Below are 20,459 nucleotides of genomic sequence, written 5' to 3'. Positions count from 1 at the left end.
GGCTTTTCACAACAGAGAGAGGCGCTGGCCGGAACTGGTAGTCGTCAGTTCTGTGATGCTGGCCGATGGCGGACGGAACTGCTGGTGGGCGGATTTGGGCTTTTCACAACAGGTTGACTGATGGAGTAATGGTTGGAGGGTGGTGGTGGTCTGACGGCGGACGGTACGGAGGTGGGTTTTGTCGGTAGTGGTGAGAGGTTGGATGGGATGATGATGATGATGATGATGATGGGTGGTGGCTGGTCTTTGGTTGTGGTTGGGTTATGAATATTTGAAAAGAAGATGGTAAAAAAGAAAAAAAAAACCTTTTATCTATTTAAAACCCAAATTTTAAGTCAATTACCACTCACGGGGTAAAAAGACTAAATTGCCCTCACATGAGGTGCATATGACTAGATTTAACGAAAAAAACTAACTCTCGTTAGTGAAAAGGACGAACCGTACAACGTTTTTTGAACATAAATGATGTTTTCTGTCGTTAAGTTTGCTAAACGACGACTATTGAAAAACCGTGCAAGCATAAAAAACGTTTTTTACCATTTTGTCTAAAAACTTAACAGCCTGTCACAACCAGCCCAAATAATAATAATAATAACATTAAGCCCACTTACTTATCATCATCATCATCATCATCATCATCACCGAGTCGGTAGGCCACGTGCTCCTTACACCCATATCCATAACTCATCACCACCGCTCACGTTAGCCTAACACACACACACGCACTCCTGTTACACCTCCTAAACCTACGCACCCCGGCGCACACTAGAGCCAGTCAACCCCTCAAACTCCACACCAAATTCATTCATATCTATTATTATTATTTTCTTCTCTCAAAACCCCCAATTCATAATATTATTATTATTATTAGGGTTTCACTTCAAATTAGCCTTTAATTCATTCAATTAAACACTTACACGTCATCAACATCTTATTGAATTAGCTAATTGGTTACAAATTAAGTGTTCTGATAGTGTTAATTTGTTATTTGTTATTATTCAATGTGTTTGGTAGTAAAACCCTAGGTAGTGCGTTTGGTATATGGCGCCTAGCCGGAGAAGAGCCGCCGGTAAAGCGGCGGCGACGGCGGCGGCCTGCCGGAAGTGGAAGGTCGGTGATCTGGTTCTGGCCAAAGTCAAAGGCTTTCCGGCCTGGCCTGCTACGGTATGTACAGTTGATTTCATTTGTGTTTAGTTAGGGTTTTGACTGACTGATTAATTGATTGATCTGTAAGTTGTTGAATTGATTTAATTAATGCTTTTGATTTGCTGCTAATTTGATTTTTTTATTTTTTTTATTTTTTTTAGTATTTTTTTGTAATTATTGAAATCATTTTAACTGACAACACACATCAGTAATCAATCCTTTATGTTGTTTTAGTGTATGTACTGGTGGTTAGGGTTTTGACTGACTGATACATAAGTTGTTGAATAGATTTTTTAGTACTAAAGGTTAAGGCTTTTTAATGGTTTTGATTTATTTGTTGCTGTTAGTTAATCCAATGATTTGTTGATATGTTTTTTTTAATTTATTTAGTATTCTTTTTTTTTTTGTAGTTGTTTCTTGAAATGATTTTACTTTGGATGCCAATGAAGTGTTTTGGATTAGCTGACATTGGTAGTCAGTCCTTTATGTTTTGTTGAGCTGTATGTTTTGTGAATATTGTTTAGTTAGGGTTTTGACTGATTGATTGATCTGTAAGTTGTTGAATGGATTTGGCAGTAAAGGTTGATGCTATTTAATGGTTTTGGTTAATTTGTTTAAGTTGATTTTTTTATTTTTTTTTAATTTATTTAGTATTTTCTTGTAATTCTTGAAATCATTTTAACTTAATTTTTTTAATTTATTTATTTAGTATTATCTTGTAATTCTTGAAAACATTTTAACTTTGGATCTAGCAATAATTGCAGTAGTGTTAGCTGCCATTGATATCACACGTCAGCAATGAATCCTTTATGTTGTTGTAGTGTACTAGTGTAAGGGTTTTGATTGACTGATACATAAGTTGTTGAATAGATTTAGTACTAAAGGTTAAGGCTTTTTAATGTTTTTGGTTTTATTTGTTGCTGCTAATTTGATTTTTTTTTTATCTATTTTTTTAAGTTTATTTAGTATTTTTTTTCATGTAATTCTTGAAAACATTTTTACTTTGGATCTAGTAATAATTGCAGTAGTGTTAGCTGACATCACACACCAGCAATGAATCCTTTATCTTGTTGTAGTTTACTAGTGTTAGGGTTTTGATTGACTGATGCATAAGTTGTTGAATAGATTTAGTACTAAAGGTTAAGGCTTTTTAATGGTTTTGATTTATTTGTTGCTGCTAATTATATATTTTTTTTAATTTTTATAGTATTTTCTTTCGTGTAATTCTTGAAAACATTTTAACTTTAGATCTAGCAATAGTTGCAGTAGTGTTAGCTGACATTGATATCACACATCAGCAATGAATCCTTTATGTTGTTGTTGTACTAGTGTTAGGGTTTTGACTGACTGATGCATAATGCTAAAGGCTAAGGCTTTTTAATGGTTTTGGTTTTATTTGTTGCTGTTAGTTAATCCAATTAATTCAGCACTAAAGTTTTCGACTTTTTAATGCTTTTGAATTTTTTTTCGAACTGTTATTTGAATTAGTTGTGTTGGATTCGTAGGCCTTGTTGGCCCGGTTTATTATATGAAGTCAAAAGAGGAGACGGGTGTGGGCGGTCGGGCCCAAGCCCGGCCCGGTTTAGATTTCTTGCATAATAATTTACTAACCCTAGTTCAGTCTCTATATAAACAACATTATGTACTTGTAATATTTGTCACTCAATAAAGAAATACCTAGTTGCCACCCGTGGACGTAGGTCAGTTTAGACCGAACCACGTTAAATCCTCGTGTACGTTTACTGCTTTCGTGTGTGTGTTCAGTTTCGTGTGTGCGTTTAATTCTAACAAGTGGTATCTAGAGCTTAGGTTCAGATCACGCGAAGAACACGTTGAACCAGCCGAGTCGCTGCCAAACCATCCAGCCGCCGCCACCCTACTGCGCTAGGGTTCCGCCGCCGCCTACGGTTTTCCGATCGCCGTTAGGGTTTCCGCCGTCGTTTCGCCGCTACTAAACCCAGCCCGCGCGATCTGCATTTTTTTGTTGGTTCCGTTTGAAAGCTGTAAGCATCGTATTGTTCGATTCCAGGTTGTCTCTTTTGTTTCCGCTAGTGGCGTTTGAACAGAGAAGAAAAGAAGGGTTTGTATTATTATTTTTCTCTTGAGATTCATGCCAGACTAGGAAAAGACAAGGAAAAACAATATTATTTTGTTGACAAGGGAGTTCAATGGCCACCAACTTTATCCAGATTGTTTAATTTTTGAGAGGGCCTAGCACTTTAGACAATAAACAATTATTTGGGTAAAATTCATATATTTTCTTTGGGACGAGATCATATTTTGCAAAGTACGAGCCAGGAACGCGTTAATCAAGATCCTATTTTAGTTGAATAATCGTTGTCAAGTCAGAAGAAGCGTTAAAGAAACGGAGAACCAGTGCCAACCGCGTTTGTCAGGTTTATCGTTTCAGTTTAAAGTTTCGGTTTCTGATTTACAGTTCGTATTTCCGCTGCGGTTTAAATAGGTTGATTTTTTAACAGAGTTCAGTAGAACAGTCGTTAAGTTCAGGCTCGTGTTGCTGTGTCTGTCTCTGTTTTTATCCAGTTTTTCGTTTTAGTCATTGTTATGGCAGAAGACGGAAAGGTTTCGATACAGAAGTTTGACGGACAGAAGTTCGGTTGGTGGAAGATGCAGATTGAGGCACTACTTTGTCAGAAAGACTTGGATGTAGTACTTGAGGATGAAAAACCAGAAAAGTTGTCAGAAGCAGATTGGAAGAAGTTAGACAAGAAAGCTAGGGCTTGTATTACATTGTCGTTGTCGGAAGATGTGGCGTTTAACGTCATGAAAGAAACCACAGCCGTGGTATGATGGACGCACTATCCAACATGTATGAGAAGCCTTCGGCAGCGAATAAAGTCTATCTTATCCGAGAGCTAGTGACAACAAGAATGAAAGAGGGTGGGTCAGTTACAACTCATATCAATAATCTTAATTCGATCTTGTCCCGCTTAGTGTCAGTTGACATTAAGTTTGATGATGAAGTTCAAGGCCTCTTGTTATTATCCTCTTTGCCCGACAGTTGGTCGCAAACAGTGACTGCAGTTTGTAGTTCGTCTACAAATATTACTTTCGATGGGATTCGAGATCTGATTCTGGGAGAAGATTCAAGACGCAGAAGTTCAGGTGAATCATCAGGCAATATGCTAGTCACAGAAGGTAGAGGTAGGGGAAAACAGCGAGGCAGTGGGAGCAGGAAGAGGAGTCAGTCTAAGACTCGTAAGGATATTGAATGTTGGGGTTGTAAAGAGAAAGGACACTTCAGGAATCAGTGTCCGAATGGTAAGAAAGAGGTGAACGTTACAGAAGACGACACAGATGACGGGGTCAGTAGTGATGAGGCTTTGGTTTGTAGCGTTGAGAGTAGCGTTGATGCTTGGGTGATGGATTCTGGTGCATCGTTTCATGCCACTCACTGTAGTGAAACGATGAAGAATCTTAAATTTTGGGATTTTGGAAAGGTTCGACTAGCGAATGATGATATTTTAGAGGTTACGGGTATGGGAGACGTTGATTTGATAACTTCAGCCGGTACTTCTTGGACTTTGAAAGACGTGAGGGTTATTCCAAGTTTGAAGAAACGTTTGATTTCAGTTGGGCAGTTGGATGACCAAGGGCACGATGTTAAGTTCGGGAATGGGCAGTGGAAAGTAGTCAAAGGGAATCTCGTTGTTGCTCGTGGAAAGAAAATGGGTTCATTGTATATGGTCGGCATGTCACCGAAAGGAGTGGATCCAGTTTTGGTGAAAGACAAAGTCCGGTTCACAGAATCTCGTGGGCAGAAGAAGGTTCGTTTTGCAAGTAACAAACCCAGAGCCAAAGTGAAGATTCAGGATGAACGAGCTAGGAAGGTTAAATCAGTTGGGGGACATCGTGACAGTGGGAGCACAGGTCGTGTTTCAGTTACAGTTCCAGGTCGACAGTGGATTAAGAAAACCAGTATTCCAGCTGTAAAAGTCTCTCCAATGAATTACTTGCTGAATATGGAGAGTGTTTGTTCTCAGGTTATCTCAGGATCCGGTAGTTCGTTACAGTGGGAGCCGGTAGGGACAGAGAACGGGTCAGGGGCAGTTTCAGCCATGACTGACGTGTTGGAGCTCCGGGGAGCTTCAACGGGCCTTCAGGTTAATTGATGAGAAGGCAGTGGCAACTAGAAGAAGTTTAATGTTCAGATTACAGAAGTACAATCAGGAGTGCAGACGAGAGTACTCAAGGCCTCCGAGTGGGAGATTGTTGGGTTCGTAGGCCTTGTTGGCCCGGTTTATTATATGAAGTCAAAAGAGGAGACGGGTGTGGGCGGTCGGGCCCAAGCCCGGCCCGGTTTAGATTTCTTGCATAATAATTTACTAACCCTAGTTCAGTCTCTATATAAACAACATTATGTACTTGTAATATTTGTCACTCAATAAAGAAATACCTAGTTGCCACCCGTGGACGTAGGTCAGTTTAGACCGAACCACGTTAAATCCTCGTGTACGTTTACTGCTTTCGTGTGTGTGTTCAGTTTCGTGTGTGCGTTTAATCCGAACAAGTTGTTGGTAATGCCTTTAATTGTTATTTTGGGCTTCAAAGAACTGTTTTAGATTCAACAAAAAAATTGCAGTAGTGTTGGCTGACGTAAGTAATCAACCCTTTCTGTTGTTGATTTGGCAGTATTTATAAAGGCAGTATTTATATTAGCATGGTTTGTAGATTTATCTGTAATTCAATATGTTTGGTGTATTGTATTTTATTGTCTTCTTTTAAAAAAACTTTTCGGACTTTTAAGAATTTGAAACACGTGGTTATTGGAATTCTGCATGTTTGGTTGCAGGTAAGTGAGCCAGAAAAGTGGGGGTACTCTAATGACTGGAAGAAAGTTCTAGTCTTCTTCTTTGGAACACAACAAATGTGAGTATACCTTTGCAACGTTTCTTACAAGTTTTTTATTGTTGTCACTAAAAGTCATCAGTCAGATACTGCTTCTTTGGGTTGAGAACTTGAGGTCATCTAATTTATTTTTAGTCTAAGCGGTGTCAGACAGTTTTTTTTATAAATAAAGTGAAATTAATATTTTTATGATGCTTTGCTGCCACAAGAGTAGACCATAAAGTTAATAGGCTGGGTGGTGAGATATAATATTATTATACTCACTAAAAGTTATTGAATGCTATCCTTGCTAACTTCCTTTATAGGTAACTTGAGTGGACCAATTAGCTTATCATTGATATGTTGTCAACTTATAAGTTTTGAGATTTAAAGTTGTTATAAGCTTTAATGTTTACAAGTGCAGCAGTGAAGATTTATTATTTGACAAAAATGCTATCTTTATAAAGAAATTTACGAAATGAGCTTGAGTTACTGTATTACATGATACTTATGTTCAATTTTATATATACATCTCGTTTTTTATTACTAGCACGCCATTGAGATAGTTGCACAAAACATGTGGTACGACTTAGATCATTCGGAGACAAGTATTAACAGTTAGTGATGTTTTATCTGGTTTGTCTTAAATATTGTTTCATTTGTTATTAGGTAGCTTTCGTTATAAGAAAGATGTTCTATTTTAGATAAAGATTAGGGATTAGAGTTGCATTAGGATAGAGATACTATTCAACCTATGCATAATTTGATAAGCGATTTTGATATCATCAGTGAGTGTTACCTCGTGAAAGTAAACTGTGGCAGAGTTGTTCAACCTCTCAAACTTTGATTAGTTATTTGTTCATTTTATTTTGCTTTATTTACAATCTATTAATTTGGTTCTTATGAACATCAGAACATGTTGATAATTTCGTTGTATTTTTCATATTTGATAATCAATTTAATGTTTAGCAAGTATTCAATTACCACTGTTATGACAACTGTAGTTAACTGTAGTAAATAAGAAGCAACCAATTAGGCCTACGGTTCTTGTTAGAACTTCAGAGGCACGCACACGCAAGCACAAACTGCAGAAACGTAAAGAACACAAAAATTAGCATGGTTTGGTGTAACCGACCTACATCCATGGTTGGAAACCAGGGTTATTCTTTATTGAGTGAAAATTTCGATTACAGGTACATAGCTTATATATAAACTAATCTAGGGTTAATAACTTCATGAAGAAATCACTTAATTGGTTGGGCTTAGGACCGGCTGCCTCTGCGCCCCGCTTCTCTTCTGCGCACTACATGTGGTGGCCTGAAAGTAGGCTAGGCCTTAACAGTTCTAACCCACATTAGTTAAACCTAAATTTGGTTATTACTCATAATCTTATTTAAGTTTCTGGGAACAACATGTGGACAAAACTGGTACTCTGGTAGGACACTAACCTATAGATGCAGTTTGTAACATAGTTTGTTAGTTTTGTGGGCTTCGCTCACAAGATCAGTTTTCAAACGTGTAGAATTAAACAGTTAATATGGCATACAACTACACAACATGTTCTGTTAGATTTTTTTGATTATATAATCTTATATGGTTTTTAAATTTTTGATCTTTACATTTTAGCTGTGAATGATATTAGGTTTTTGTTTATATTTAGAGACTATTATTATTTATATTACCCAACACATACTTTTTTACCTTCTATTATTATTACGCCTTTTCTATATCATGCGTATGCTTTTTCTACACCTACACGACTGGCACGCCATTTGTGCCTTGTGATAGAAAGATGGATGAAATGACATTAGAAGTTGTAATAACATGACAATCAATTTCGGGCATGAAAATTTGAAGTTAATAGATAAAATGACCAAAAATGACATTCTTGTGATGAAGGTTTTAGGATAAAGGAACAGGTAGTTAGGTAATCTCATTTTTTGGTTTGAAAAGCATGCCTCGTAAGGCATGATGTGATCTTGTGAGTACATCAAGTATAGAATGAAACTGGTTATTCAAAGTTGCTATTTTGACCTCCAACTCGGTAGCAGAATCTGTTCATCCAAACACTGAAGACTGATTATTGTTGCTACAAATTCTAGTTAGCAGAAACTGTACATATGGCTAGGCTTTGTACCATATAGTCATATACTACACTTGTTAACATGTGCAGGTTTTTGGCCTATTGTGTATTATGAATGTGAAGCTGTTCTATGAGTCTGGTGTAGGGTTTTTATAGCTTCATGTAAGCATTGTTGATTTGTCATTTTCATCTTGTTGAGAGGTGGCAGCTCGTCCTGTTTTCTTTTGAATTGGTCTCCCAAACGTATTTGTAATGCTTTAAATTTCCAACATCACTCTATTCAAGAAGTCAAATTATTATTAAAATAGTATTTTTTTTCTCTATCATACTTGTCACCAACTATTTATCAAATATTTTATAGTTTTGGACAAAATGTGTTTCTGGGAACCTTTTTTATTTTATTTTATTTGTATTGGTAATGGGTAAGGTTGAAAGATAGTGCTTACATGGGGGTGCCTTCTTGAAACATTTAATCAGACGGGGTTGTTGGCGACATCTCCTTCACCTTTCTAGTTTTTATTTTTTCTTTTCTTTTATATTCATTTCACATTAAACTTAGTTGTTTCTCTGTTAGTATGCAACAAAATTTTAAAAATCTAAACACACAGTTTTACTTATTTATTTTGTATGTCAACGTTTGGATATAAGTTTTACTGAAAACCGAGTTGCATTCGAAATAAACATATTATTTGATACTGCGAGACTAAAAGTCACATTTTTTGGATACAACTCGGTTTTCAATAAAATTACTATCGAAACAGACAAAAAAGACAAAACTGAATGTTTAGATTTTTAAAAAGTATTAAATATTGAATGCTATTAGAGAAAACTAAATTAAGTATTTGTGTAGTGGAGTGGAAAAAAGAAATAGAAAAATGGAATTTAAAAGGTGGGGCAGAAGTCCCAAAGGCGACAACCCCATATGTGTAGATTTTAAGGTGGTACCCCTGAGTAATCACTCTCTTTTACTCTTGTCGGTTAAAAAAAATCGTGTTTTGGGTCTGCCAGGTTTGTATGCTATCGACCCGATTTCATTGTGAACCGTGTCTCAACCCGCTTGATATGCCACATTTATCTTGTTTGCCCCTGGATTGGTAGTGTTTGCATTTTGTGGGTCCCTCTGGTATGTTGATGTGTCAGTATATAACTACTATCTCTCTTTGCAGAGCTTTTTGCAATCCAGCTGATGTGGAGGCTTTTACTGAAGAGAAAAAGGAATCTATTTTGAATAAACGTCACGGTAAAGGTGCTGATTTTCTTCGGGCTGTAAGGGAAATTGTCGATAGTTATGAGGAATTAAAAAAACAAGAGCAAGCTAATAACATTAATAATATAACTGATCAAACTGCTTCAACAAACGAGGAATGTGTCGCCAGCTCAGCATCAAAGGGTGAGGCTGCCACACCTACTGTTGACCCGTGCTCAAAACCTTCAGATGATCCTAGTGGTGAAAATGCTGCTTTGCTGGCACAAGATGACAAAATGGCATCTGAGTGGCAAAATGGTAATTTGGCGGCCAAGAAAACACCTTTGCCGACAACATACTCCAGAAAGAAACATTCTGGTACTCGTGTGGTTTCTGCTCGAAGGTCAAGAAGTTCGGTAAGAGAAGATGTGTCACGAGACGGGCCACAAAAGAGGACGAAACGGGTCAGGACATCACCGGCTTCATCTGATGGATCAGGTTCAAATGCAAGTCCAGAAGAAAACGGGTCTGAAATTGTGACCGTTGACTCTGATACCAAAAAGTTAAACGAGGGAAATTGTGTACAATCTGGTTATCAGAAGGTTATTGAAGTTGAGTATGATATGAAGCTGAGTCAGACCCTTGAATTTCAAAACAAACCCGTGATTAATAAGAAGAAAAGAAAGCCAAGCAGAAAACGTGAATTTCATGATAATATCGAACCTGCTCAGAATTGTGATATTGAAAAAACTATTGAAAAGCATTCTAAAGAAGATGGTGATGAGCACCTGCCTTTAGTGAAACGGGCTCGGGTTCGAATGGGTCAAACCGCGGAGCCCGTGAGTGGAACAGAAGATACGGGTCGGGAAGGATTAGACCACGGTCTTACATTGCACAAATGTAGTGTTAATAAACCTCCCGTTTGGGAAGCTAATAATAATAGTAATAAACATTTTGTTGATGATGAAGCTGCTTTACCACCGTCCAAACGACTGCATCGGGCTCTTGAAGCTATGTCTGCTAACGTGGCGGAAGATAAGCAAGATTCTCATAGCGGGCCATCTGCCATGAAGACAATTATTAATGGCAGTTTGGAGAATAATAGCAATGTATCTTCGCCAGTTGAGCAGAATGAAATGGTTGATGAGATTGAAACATCCAATCAACCTTCTAGAACTAGTAGCCCGGAGCAAAAGCCAGTTGAAATGTCTCATAGCGGGCCATCTGCGATGAAGACGATTATAAATGGCACTTTGGAGAATAGTAGTAATGTATCTTCACCAGCTGAGCAGAATGAAATGACTGATGAGATGGACACGTGCAATCAACCTTCTAGAACTAGTAGCCCGGAGCAGAAGCCGGTTAAAATTGCTGACTGTAAAGATGATGTTATGCCGGATTCTTTACGTGAAGAGGTTGAAACAGTAACGGGCCCAAAAAGCCCGAAACCTGCAACAGATGTTGTTGAGATGGAGTCTACTCCTGAACTAAAAAATGACCCGTCTGATGTTTCTTTGTCATGTGATAATGGAGTTGTTTCGCATGGTGATGTCACTTTGGTGCAGTCTTCTCCCCAAAAAAGCTGCAATATCGTTGACCATTTGATTCAAGATGATGCCAGTGATAATGCAATGTAAGTTAACAGTTTTTATACATCTAATATCATATGTTTGTTAGAGGTGTCATAGTAGTTCAAATTTGGCAGGTTGAATAACAGGTCTAACAGACCAATATATTTATGAGTTTTGTAAAAAATTAATTTATTAAATATGATTTTAAAACGATATTAACAAAGTAATGCTATCATCTCTGTGAAGAAATGATCTAGGACGCCATAAGCATTTGTATATTGTTTAGGCAATTTTGACCTGTTCATCGATTTCAACACATTTATTTTAAAACATGTCATAACAGGTTCAGGTCTTGATGGGTTGGGCTGATTTACGTTTTTTGTAAATAAATAATGTAATAGTTATGGTACAAAAACTACAACACTGAAAATATTATAGTTTTGTTTGAATAAAAATGATTTTAGGACACCTATTTGAACCATTTTGGCCAATTTGACTTTTTATTTTTAATATATTTATTTTAAATATACATTTATACCTATTTGACCCTTTGTTACTGGAATCATCTTTTGTTTTAGAGTTGAAGAAATCAAGAAGTCAATAACGGAAGCAGACGAACCTCCATCTCTTACTGTTATGAAAGAGGTGACCGTTGACCTGGGTCCCGAACCTCTTCTTTCAACTCATATTTCTGAAGGTGACACGGGCCACAAAAGCGCGTCACGCACCGGGGCACCCTCTTTTCCGACGGACCCGTTAGACTCAGCTGATGTGTCACGGGCCTCACCACTCAATAATACCTCAATTTGTCACCCTGTATCTACATCACATAATGGCAATTTACCTGAAAACATTGACCCGGGTCCCGAACCTTCTCTTGCAGCTCATATCTCTGAAGATGAAACGGACCACAAAAGCACGTCAGGTATAGTGGCACCCTCTCTTTCGACTGACCCGATAGACTCAACAGATGAGTCACGAGCCTCACTGCCTAATAATACTTCAATTTGCCACCCTGTATCCACATCATTTGAAAACAATGACCCGGGTCCTGAACCGCCTCTTTCAACTCATATTTCCGAAGATGACACGAGCCACAAAAGTGTGTCAGGTACCGGGACGCCCTCTCTTGTAACCAACCTGTTAGACTCAACTGATGTGTCACGGGCCTCGCCTCTCAGTAATATTTCAATTTCCCATCCTGTATCCATGTCATATAATGGTAATCTACTTGAAAACAGTGGCCTGACTAGTCCCAATGTGCATGAAAAAATGAAACAAACTGGCAACACATGGAACACTATCTCAGAAGCAAATGCAGCTTTGACTTCATTTGAGGCGAGTCTTGGGACTCTAACACGGACCAAAAAAAGCATTGACCGGGCTACCCGTATTGCCATTGACTGTGCTAAATTTGGCATTGCTGTCAAGGTAATATGATTTCCATATTTTTTGTTTATTTTTACCAAAATTTGTTTTTTGTTAAGATTTTAATTGTTATTGGCTTACTCTGTAGTAATAATGTATTTGGTAATTTAAAAGAATTGTTTTTAATGTAGGTTGTGGAGACTATTGCTCGCAGTTTGGAATCGGAATCAAGTTTACATAAACGGGTAGACTTATTCTTTTTGGTGGATTCTATTGCGCAATGTTCTCGAGGGCTTAAAGGTAACTAAGTTACACTTGTTGGTTTGCTGGCAGTACAAATGTAACTTTTATAGTCTTTATTATAGGCAAATTGCACAAATAAATAACAAACTTTTTGTTGTTTTCTTTTATTATTAATGTTATTATGTTTTTTGGCATGCTGTATTATAGAAGTTATGCAATTATGCAATAATATATGTTTCAGGTGATGTGGGCGGTTTGTATCCTTCAGCTATCCAGGCGGTGCTACCACGGTTATTGTTGGCTGCTGCTCCTCCAGGAAGTAGTGGTCTTGAAAACCGCAGGCAGTGCTTAAAGGCAAGCCTTTTTTTTAAAAAAAAAAAAAGATACTGTATTCTACTATTCGTATTATTGTTATCTATATTTTTACTGATATGATCATCACCTAAAAAATGACCCTTAACAGGTAATGCGTAACTTTCTAATTATTTATTTATTTTTATTGTTGGGCAGGTTTTGAAGCTATGGCAAGAAAGAAAGATTCTTCCAGAACCAATGATCCGTCACCATATTCGTGAGCTTGATTCCCTCAACAACTTGTCTTCTAGAATCAGTAATTCCCGTCGGCCCTTCAGGAATGAACGGGCCTTTGATGACCCCGTTAGGGAAGTTGAGGGTATGCTAGTTGATGAGTACGGAAGGTATTAAATTAAATTATTTTATTATATCTTCTTTGCTAAGTAGTTATTTAAATCAAACACGTAATGATTTGTTTTGTTTAAATGGAATTTAGCAACTCGAGCATACAGTTATCTGGTTTTTGTATGCCAACAATGTTAAAAGATGAAAAAGAAGAAAGCGATTCCGATGAGGAGGGTTTTGAGGCGGTAACTCCCGAACGGGATCCCGAGATTTGTGACGAAGGTGACAAGATTCTTACGCTTACGCCTTCAGCCGAGAAGCATACACATGTATTGGAGGATGTTGATGGTGAGCTTGAAATGGAAGATGTAGCTCCTACCTGTGAAGGTGAATTTACAGTTACTGCTGATGTGGCAAAAGTTGCTCATTTGCCGCCATTACCAAGTGATTTGCCGCCTTCGTCGCCGCCTTTGCCGAATTCTCCTCCACCTCATGCCGCCCTTCCACCACCACCACCTCCTCCCGCCACTCTTCCTCCACCACCGCTGCCTCTGGTTACCCTTCCTCCGCCACCACCGCCAGCCACCCTTCCTCTGCCTCCTCCATCCGCACTTCCTCCACCTCTTCTATTGCCTGATGGCAATGTTTATGTAGGTAGCCAGGTAAGTTTGATATATATTTTTTAATATTGCTTGAAACTATAGATGGCTGTTTTGACCCGTTAACTCGTGGATACGGTTATAAACTTGAACCGACCTGGAACTGCTAAATCAGTTAATTCCATGCCTGAGACCACACCAAGATTTGATTATTGGATCTTGCTCTTATCGGGTTCGGGCTCTCCGGGCTTAGATTTAAGACAAAACTGATTCGATCAGTTTGAGTTCTATATATTGAGTGACATGAACGACAAAAGTTGATCCTTTAGTGGAATGGAAATATGAAATTCAAACAGATAATGTTCGGCTTTTGTTTCGGTTCTAAATTTGAGCCTGAACCTGACAAGACAGAGACCCAATACTCATATGGTCTGGTTTCGGGTATGTAATTAAAGGTTTGCTGGTTCAGGGTCGGTCTGGGTTGTACTCAGTTGTTGACCCCAACTTGTGGATTAGCTGCTTAGCGATATGTATATTAGCTACGAGTTAACAAAATGTGTTTAAAATGAAATTAGTGCAATGGGTGAAAACTCACTAAATGGTGTTTATAACTTAGGTTCAAATTATTCTACAAAGGGGAACAAAAATGAGAAGGATGAGAAGGATTTGTAGCCACACAAAAATACCCCTAAAAAAATTTTAAAAAAATTAATAAAAAATCATAACTCCAAATTTAATAAAAAAACGAAAAAAGTAAAAACACAAAAGTGTTTCCACCGTCTTTCTCGTTCTAAAAAAAACACAATCGTAAGTGAAAAAAGTCGTGTCTTATTGTTTATCATTGTGTTTTGTGTTTATTTCGTCAATGATTGTGTCTTTTTTCTTTCACATTGTGTCTTTTTTTTTCTTTATATTGTGTTATATTACTCAAGTACTCAACATTGTGCTATATTTTGTTCGGCATTGTGTTAAATTTTGCGATCTATTGTCTTTATTTAGTTATAAATGCGTCTTTTGTTCATTTTCGTCATTGTGTCTTTGATCTTAGCATTGTGTCTTTTTGTCAAAAAAATCGTATTTTTTTTGAACGGGAATGATGGCGGAAACATTTTAGTTTTTTTATTTTTTTTGTTTTTTATTTAAATTTTGAGTTATGATTTTTTTATTATTTTCTTTGAATTTATTTTTAAGGGGTTTTTTTGTGTGGTCAAAAATCCTTCTCACACTTCTCATTTTTGTCTCCCTTTGTATTTTAACTTTACTCCCCAAAGTTAACTGTCTTGACCTGTTTCTCAACCGTCAAGTCTACCATTTTGTCAGCATTGATACGTGGATGGGTTAAGGCAGGTGATTTTTGGGTTAATTCGAAAGTGTTTATAAAGCATAGAACCTTCTAAATCATTTCATTCTAAAATATAATACTTCGATTATATTCTTTGTTATCATATTTAACACACAACTATATAGAAAAGCTGGAGATTGTTGACTAGGTGGTTGCATATTTAACATCTATATGTGACACCTGTCATTGCAGAACGGTAATGATGATTCACATCAATCAACTGCTGCCATGTCAGTTCATTACCATCCTTCTGAAGTACCGGAATCATCAAAACCATGCTCGTTTGGCGCCCCTCGTCCACCTGTTCAAGCCACCGGTAACGTCCACCTAAGGCCACCACACCCCGCCCCTTCATCTCAGTTCTCATATTTTCAATCTGACCAATCTTGTCGGGAAGTTCCACCACCTTCATATCCTGGTAGATTCCATTTTGTCAATAATACAGATAGCGGTAATTTTCACTGTGATCATGACAGAATGCATGGGCATCCACAGGATGACAGCTGGCGATACCCGCCCCCTCCATTCTCTGGTAAATATATCTTGATTTTGTATACTTCAAATTTTCAATTACTGTTTTTATAATAATTTATATCTTTTTTGGTGATTAAATTTTCTTATGTGTAATAACAGGTCCTTGTCATCCTGACGGGCCGAGAGGAATGTATCCTCCGAACACGTATGCAGGCCCACATTGTGAGCCTCCAATGCCCAATAGCAGCTGGCATTATCCAGTAAGACCTCCAAATCATAGAGATATGGCGCCTCATAGACCATACCCAGAAGCATCTGTTCATATGGCTAATAGAGGTTTGCTCATTTTCTTTACTATTAAATTGCCATATTGTTTAAAGTGTGTTTGAAAACTGACTGTTTACAAAATAAACATTTACAAAATTAACAACTGTTTAGGTAAATTTAGCATAAGCTGTTTATAAATGCTTACAAACTCTTTTATCTGCTTTATAAAAAGTAGATTAGTTAGTTAAATGATATAATTTTCACAATTATATTGTTAAAATGCACACAAAGGAAGCGGACTTTACAAAAGTTATTTATTTTACGCAATCAAGATTTTTGTTCTGTTTTTTTCTTTTTCCATTTTTTTTAACATTTATTCTTCATTATATCTTTTGTTCTGTAATTTTTGTGTCCGGAGGTGTATTGAAATTTCAACGTCCATTTCTTACACTAATCATCCTTTACGTTCACAATTTGTTACGGATTTTGTTCTTTTAACTATTTGTTGTTAACATATAATCATTCATTCATTCTTTTTATACTTTATATGATCATTGTCGTTAACACTAATCATGCGCGATTTTTACCATTATTTTTTATACTTTATTTTCTTTACTTTCTTTTATGAAGAGAAGAAAAAGAAATTAAAAACAGGTAAACTGTGAAATTTGCACATTCTGTTGCTAATCGCAAGGGTAAAATAGTCATATTTACAAAAGTCAACTAAGATATTAACGGCAGTTAGTCGAAAGGACAAAGTACGTAACAAACCGTAAAGGTAAAGGCAAACGATTATTAAGCAATAAAAGATAATATAGCATTATAACCCAACGTTGCAAAAGTCGGGAGCACTCGGAAATGATAAATATAAAGAAAATTAATTTTTGGATATTATATGTATGTCAAACATCATAAGTTTACTAATATTTATAACAAAATATTTGAATATCAATATAAATAAGATAAATACATTTTTAAATACTAAATTAGTCTAAAATTTGCTAATCATTAGTTAAAAAAAGTGATATTCTTTTTTTAATATTATAAAAATATGAATTATGTTTTATTTTTTAAGTCAAAATCTGCTCAAATTGACCAACTGGATGTGATTCTGGATGTGATTCTGGCTGTGATTCTGGCTGAGGTTGACCACCTTTGATATAACCCGTGCATTTGTAATCGTATATTTTTCAACTTTATATTTTTTTTATTGCAGGTCCTAACTATTGGAGACCAAGGTGACACATAAGGAACAAGCCATATAATACTCATTTGGAAAAACCTTCCAATTTTATAAACAATCCTTGTACAATCTTCTAGAAGAACACAGCCTATTGCATGCATCAAACAACAGTCTTTTAACAGTTTTCATGAAATCAAGATGCATAAATTCTTCCTTTGTAAATGCATAATACAGTTCAGGATGCAGTCAAAGCTACTGTAACTTCATCATCATGTGGTTCTTTTTTCATTTTTGTAAGGTTTATTATCAGATGTTGTCTGTCTGTCTGTCTGTCATTCATGTGTTAGCCAAATTGTTGGATGTTTTATTAGTTAATTGTTGGGAATTGTTTACTTGAAACTTTGATATTGCTTGTACATGTTGGTTATGTTTGTTGGTTTATAAGTTAAAAGTGTTTTTATTATATCTTTTTTCATAGTTACTTGGATGCTACATGTTTAAAACTACTAGTTGTGCACAAATTGAGTTTTTTTAATACTCGGTTCCGGGTATGACCGATATTGAAAATTCGGGTATTGGCAAGGTCTGGGTCGGGTTTGGGTATAGAACTGTGTATTTTAAAACCGGGTATTTGAATACCCTATTTACGGGTAGAGAAACCCTATTTTTTAGTTTTTATTTGAATACTCTATTTTCGGGTATTGAAAAAATCGATTTTTTTTGGACTTTTTTTCAGGTATAGATTGGGTTTCTCAATTGATTGCACTTTTTTGAGGTATTTTTTGGGTATTTTTCGCTTAATTTCGTTTATAGATTGAGTATTTCGGGTATTGGAAAAACCCGGTCCCGAATATAAAAAAAAAAACTAGTTTCGGGTTTTTTTTTGGAATGGTTTAGGGTTCGGGTTTTTTGTGTGCCTCCAACCACCGGTACTTGTTTGGGTATGAGTTTTGACCCTTTTATCAAATTGTTCGGTATGGACTGATGGGCTAGTCGTGAATCATAACATTTTGACCTATTGAACGAGAACCGAAGCATACACTCGATGAGATTGGTTAGTGTAACTCTACGAGAGAGCGGGGTGGTGTTCCCATGGCAACACGAGGTTCTATTAAACGCGTTACATGCTTCAACTACAATAAAGCAATATTTTATACAAAGAAACAAAATTTTATATAAAACAAATACATAAATAAAAAATTATTACAATACAATAAAAATAAATCCATCAAATCAAAGAACAATGTAAATAAATATTTTCTTTTATTTTTTAAATTAATAAATCCCAATGCAAATATATAAAAACTAGATAAGTACCTTCTTAGGGTGGACAGTATCGATTAATGAGGAAGTGGGGTGCGGGATGGCAAAAATCGACACCGTCCACCGTAACTTACCGAAGACGAACCTGGTCTTCAAAACCTTTAACATTCCCTCTAGGATTCCCTTCAAACCTCCCAATCTTAAAATACTTAAACCCTTCATCACCATAAACCGCAGCCGCCTTTCCTTCGATAGCCAAATCCACCAACGCCCGCCCCACAACCGGAGCCATCTTGAACCCATGACCCGAAAACCCACCCGCAACCACCACATCTTCCCCAAACTCACCACCCAAGAAATCAATAATGTAATCCTCATCCGGTGTCATCGAATACAAACACGACTGACTCATAACCGGCCCCCCTTCCCAATCAACCCGGTCCCCAAACGTTAACCCGATCCATTTCTTCAAATGCTCAATAACCGTCATAACCGGCATAACCGAACCCCCCCATGTCCTATTATCCGGATCACATTCCCGCCCACCATGAACCGCTATTTTAATCAAACCCGGGTACTCCAACACCGGCGTCCCATAAATATACGGCTCACCATAACTTGCAAACGATGGAAAACCGGACTCTATATTAAAATCAAAATCAACCTCTTTACCTTCATTAACCCTCCAATAAAACACATATGTCTCAACTGCCTTTATAGGCAAAATCACACCCGCATTCGTAACCGCTTTAACTAACTTACTAACCCACGCACCCGCGGTAACAATACACTTTTTACCCCAAAACTTAACCCCTAACTTACTACTAACCAAAACCCCACCTCTAATATTATCATTACCAATACTAATCACTTCCATATTATCCTTAACCAAAGCCCCATACTTAACCGCAAGCGTTTGAAACATCGCAACCGCCTTCGTAGGCTTCAAAACGCCTCCAAGCTCGGTCACAACCGCAACCCACTCATCCGGGACATTCACTCCAAAACTATTTTTCGCCTCGTGACAATCCAAAACCCTATGAACAATATTATTAACTTTACAAGTGTTAATAACCGACACGAGGGACGAGTCATCAGCTGGACCTAAATCAAGTTGTTGTGTTTTGAAAAACACATTATACCCGATTTCTGACTCGGCTAGTTTCCATAGGCGTTCGGACTCTATGACCAATGGCGGGTAGTAGGATTCGGGGTAAGTGGCTCGAATTGTTCTGGATTCGCCGTGGGATGACCCGCGATGGTGTAGGAAGTCGAATTGTTCGAGGAGTAAAGTTTTGTGGCCGCTTTTGGCGGATTGGTACGCGGCTGAGCTGCCCATTACGCCGGCTCCGATTATTATTACATCGAACTGGATTGAATTGTCCATGTTGTGTACAAGATTTATTAAGGTTCTAAGGAGTAAAATGGAACACTTGTGAGTTGTGACTTGTTTGTTTAGTTGAAGTTGAATATAGAATATAGAATATAGTGAGGGGTAGATTTGGCATTTTTGATGGGGACAAATAACAGATAGATGTTTATCGTTACTGATGTTGTGATGACTAGGATCTATGTGCACGTGGTTCATGTACTTCATAGTCATAGTTTAAAGGTGGTGTGCTAATGTACAAGGATCTAATGGGCCAACATGTTGGGCTAATCCACTATTATTGTCATCCAAATAAAATGAGTTTAAAGTTAAGACACAAATATAGGGTTTTTTAAATACTCGGTTTGGGCCTTTGTGGGTATGAAATTGGATTCAGGTATGAATGGTTTGGAAAATCGGGTATTGAAATACCCAAGTCGGGTTCGGGTATTGTTTCTAAAACCCATTTATATGTATCTGGCCCGGGTAAGGTATGGAACCGGGTATTCAAATACCGGGTATTTTAATACCCTGTTTTCGGGTATTAAAAAAAACCATATTTTCGGGTTTTTTTTGTGGCATATATTTGGATTTTTTAAGGAAATGCATGTTTTAGAGGTATTTTTCGGGTAATTTCGGATATTGGAAATTCCGGTTCCGGGTATGGGTTTTGGTACTGAAATGCATACTCTATCTGTACCCTAGGAGTAGGGTCAGGTACGAGTTCGAGTATTAAAAACCCGGATAAAAAAACCCGGTTCCGGGTTTTTTTCGGGTCCGGTTCTGTGTTTGGGTTTTTTGCACTTCTAGTTAAAGACTGTTTATAAACACGTTTTGAATTAGAATTAATCCCTACTAATACATACGACAAAAATTTT

General features: G+C 37.2%; 1 protein-coding gene and 1 pseudogene across 2 annotated transcripts; one reads left to right on the top strand and one right to left on the bottom strand.

The window, feature by feature from the left end:
• Window positions 1-855: 855 nt before the first annotated feature.
• LOC143555500 (protein HUA2-LIKE 2-like) lies at window positions 856-17,070 on the top strand. Its single transcript, XM_077045032.1, has 11 exons — window positions 856-1,164; window positions 5,960-6,036; window positions 9,244-10,893; window positions 11,398-12,265; window positions 12,394-12,502; window positions 12,687-12,799; window positions 12,956-13,143; window positions 13,236-13,746; window positions 15,218-15,557; window positions 15,659-15,835; window positions 16,983-17,070. Exons 1-11 carry the CDS (start codon window positions 1,042-1,044, stop codon window positions 17,006-17,008), a joined length of 4,182 nt encoding a protein of 1,393 aa, XP_076901147.1. The 5' UTR covers window positions 856-1,041; the 3' UTR covers window positions 17,009-17,070.
• A 1,164-nt stretch (window positions 17,071-18,234) lies between these two features.
• Window positions 18,235-19,745, bottom strand: LOC143555482 (putative sarcosine oxidase pseudogene; annotated as a pseudogene). The gene is made up of 2 exons (XR_013139216.1): window positions 18,343-19,745; window positions 18,235-18,269 (listed from the first exon to the last, which is right to left on the bottom strand). The product of XR_013139216.1 is annotated as a putative sarcosine oxidase pseudogene (transcript).
• Between the last annotated feature and the right edge of the window lie 714 nt (window positions 19,746-20,459).

Source organism: Bidens hawaiensis, unplaced genomic scaffold (assembly GCF_021521415.1).
Source record: "Bidens hawaiensis isolate Kalapana, Puna unplaced genomic scaffold, B.hawaiensis_p1.1 tig00018136_1, whole genome shotgun sequence".
NCBI lineage: Eukaryota > Viridiplantae > Streptophyta > Magnoliopsida > Asterales > Asteraceae > Bidens > Bidens hawaiensis.
The sequence above is the reverse complement of the archived record's forward strand: the minus strand, read 5'-3'. Positions and strand labels throughout refer to the sequence as shown.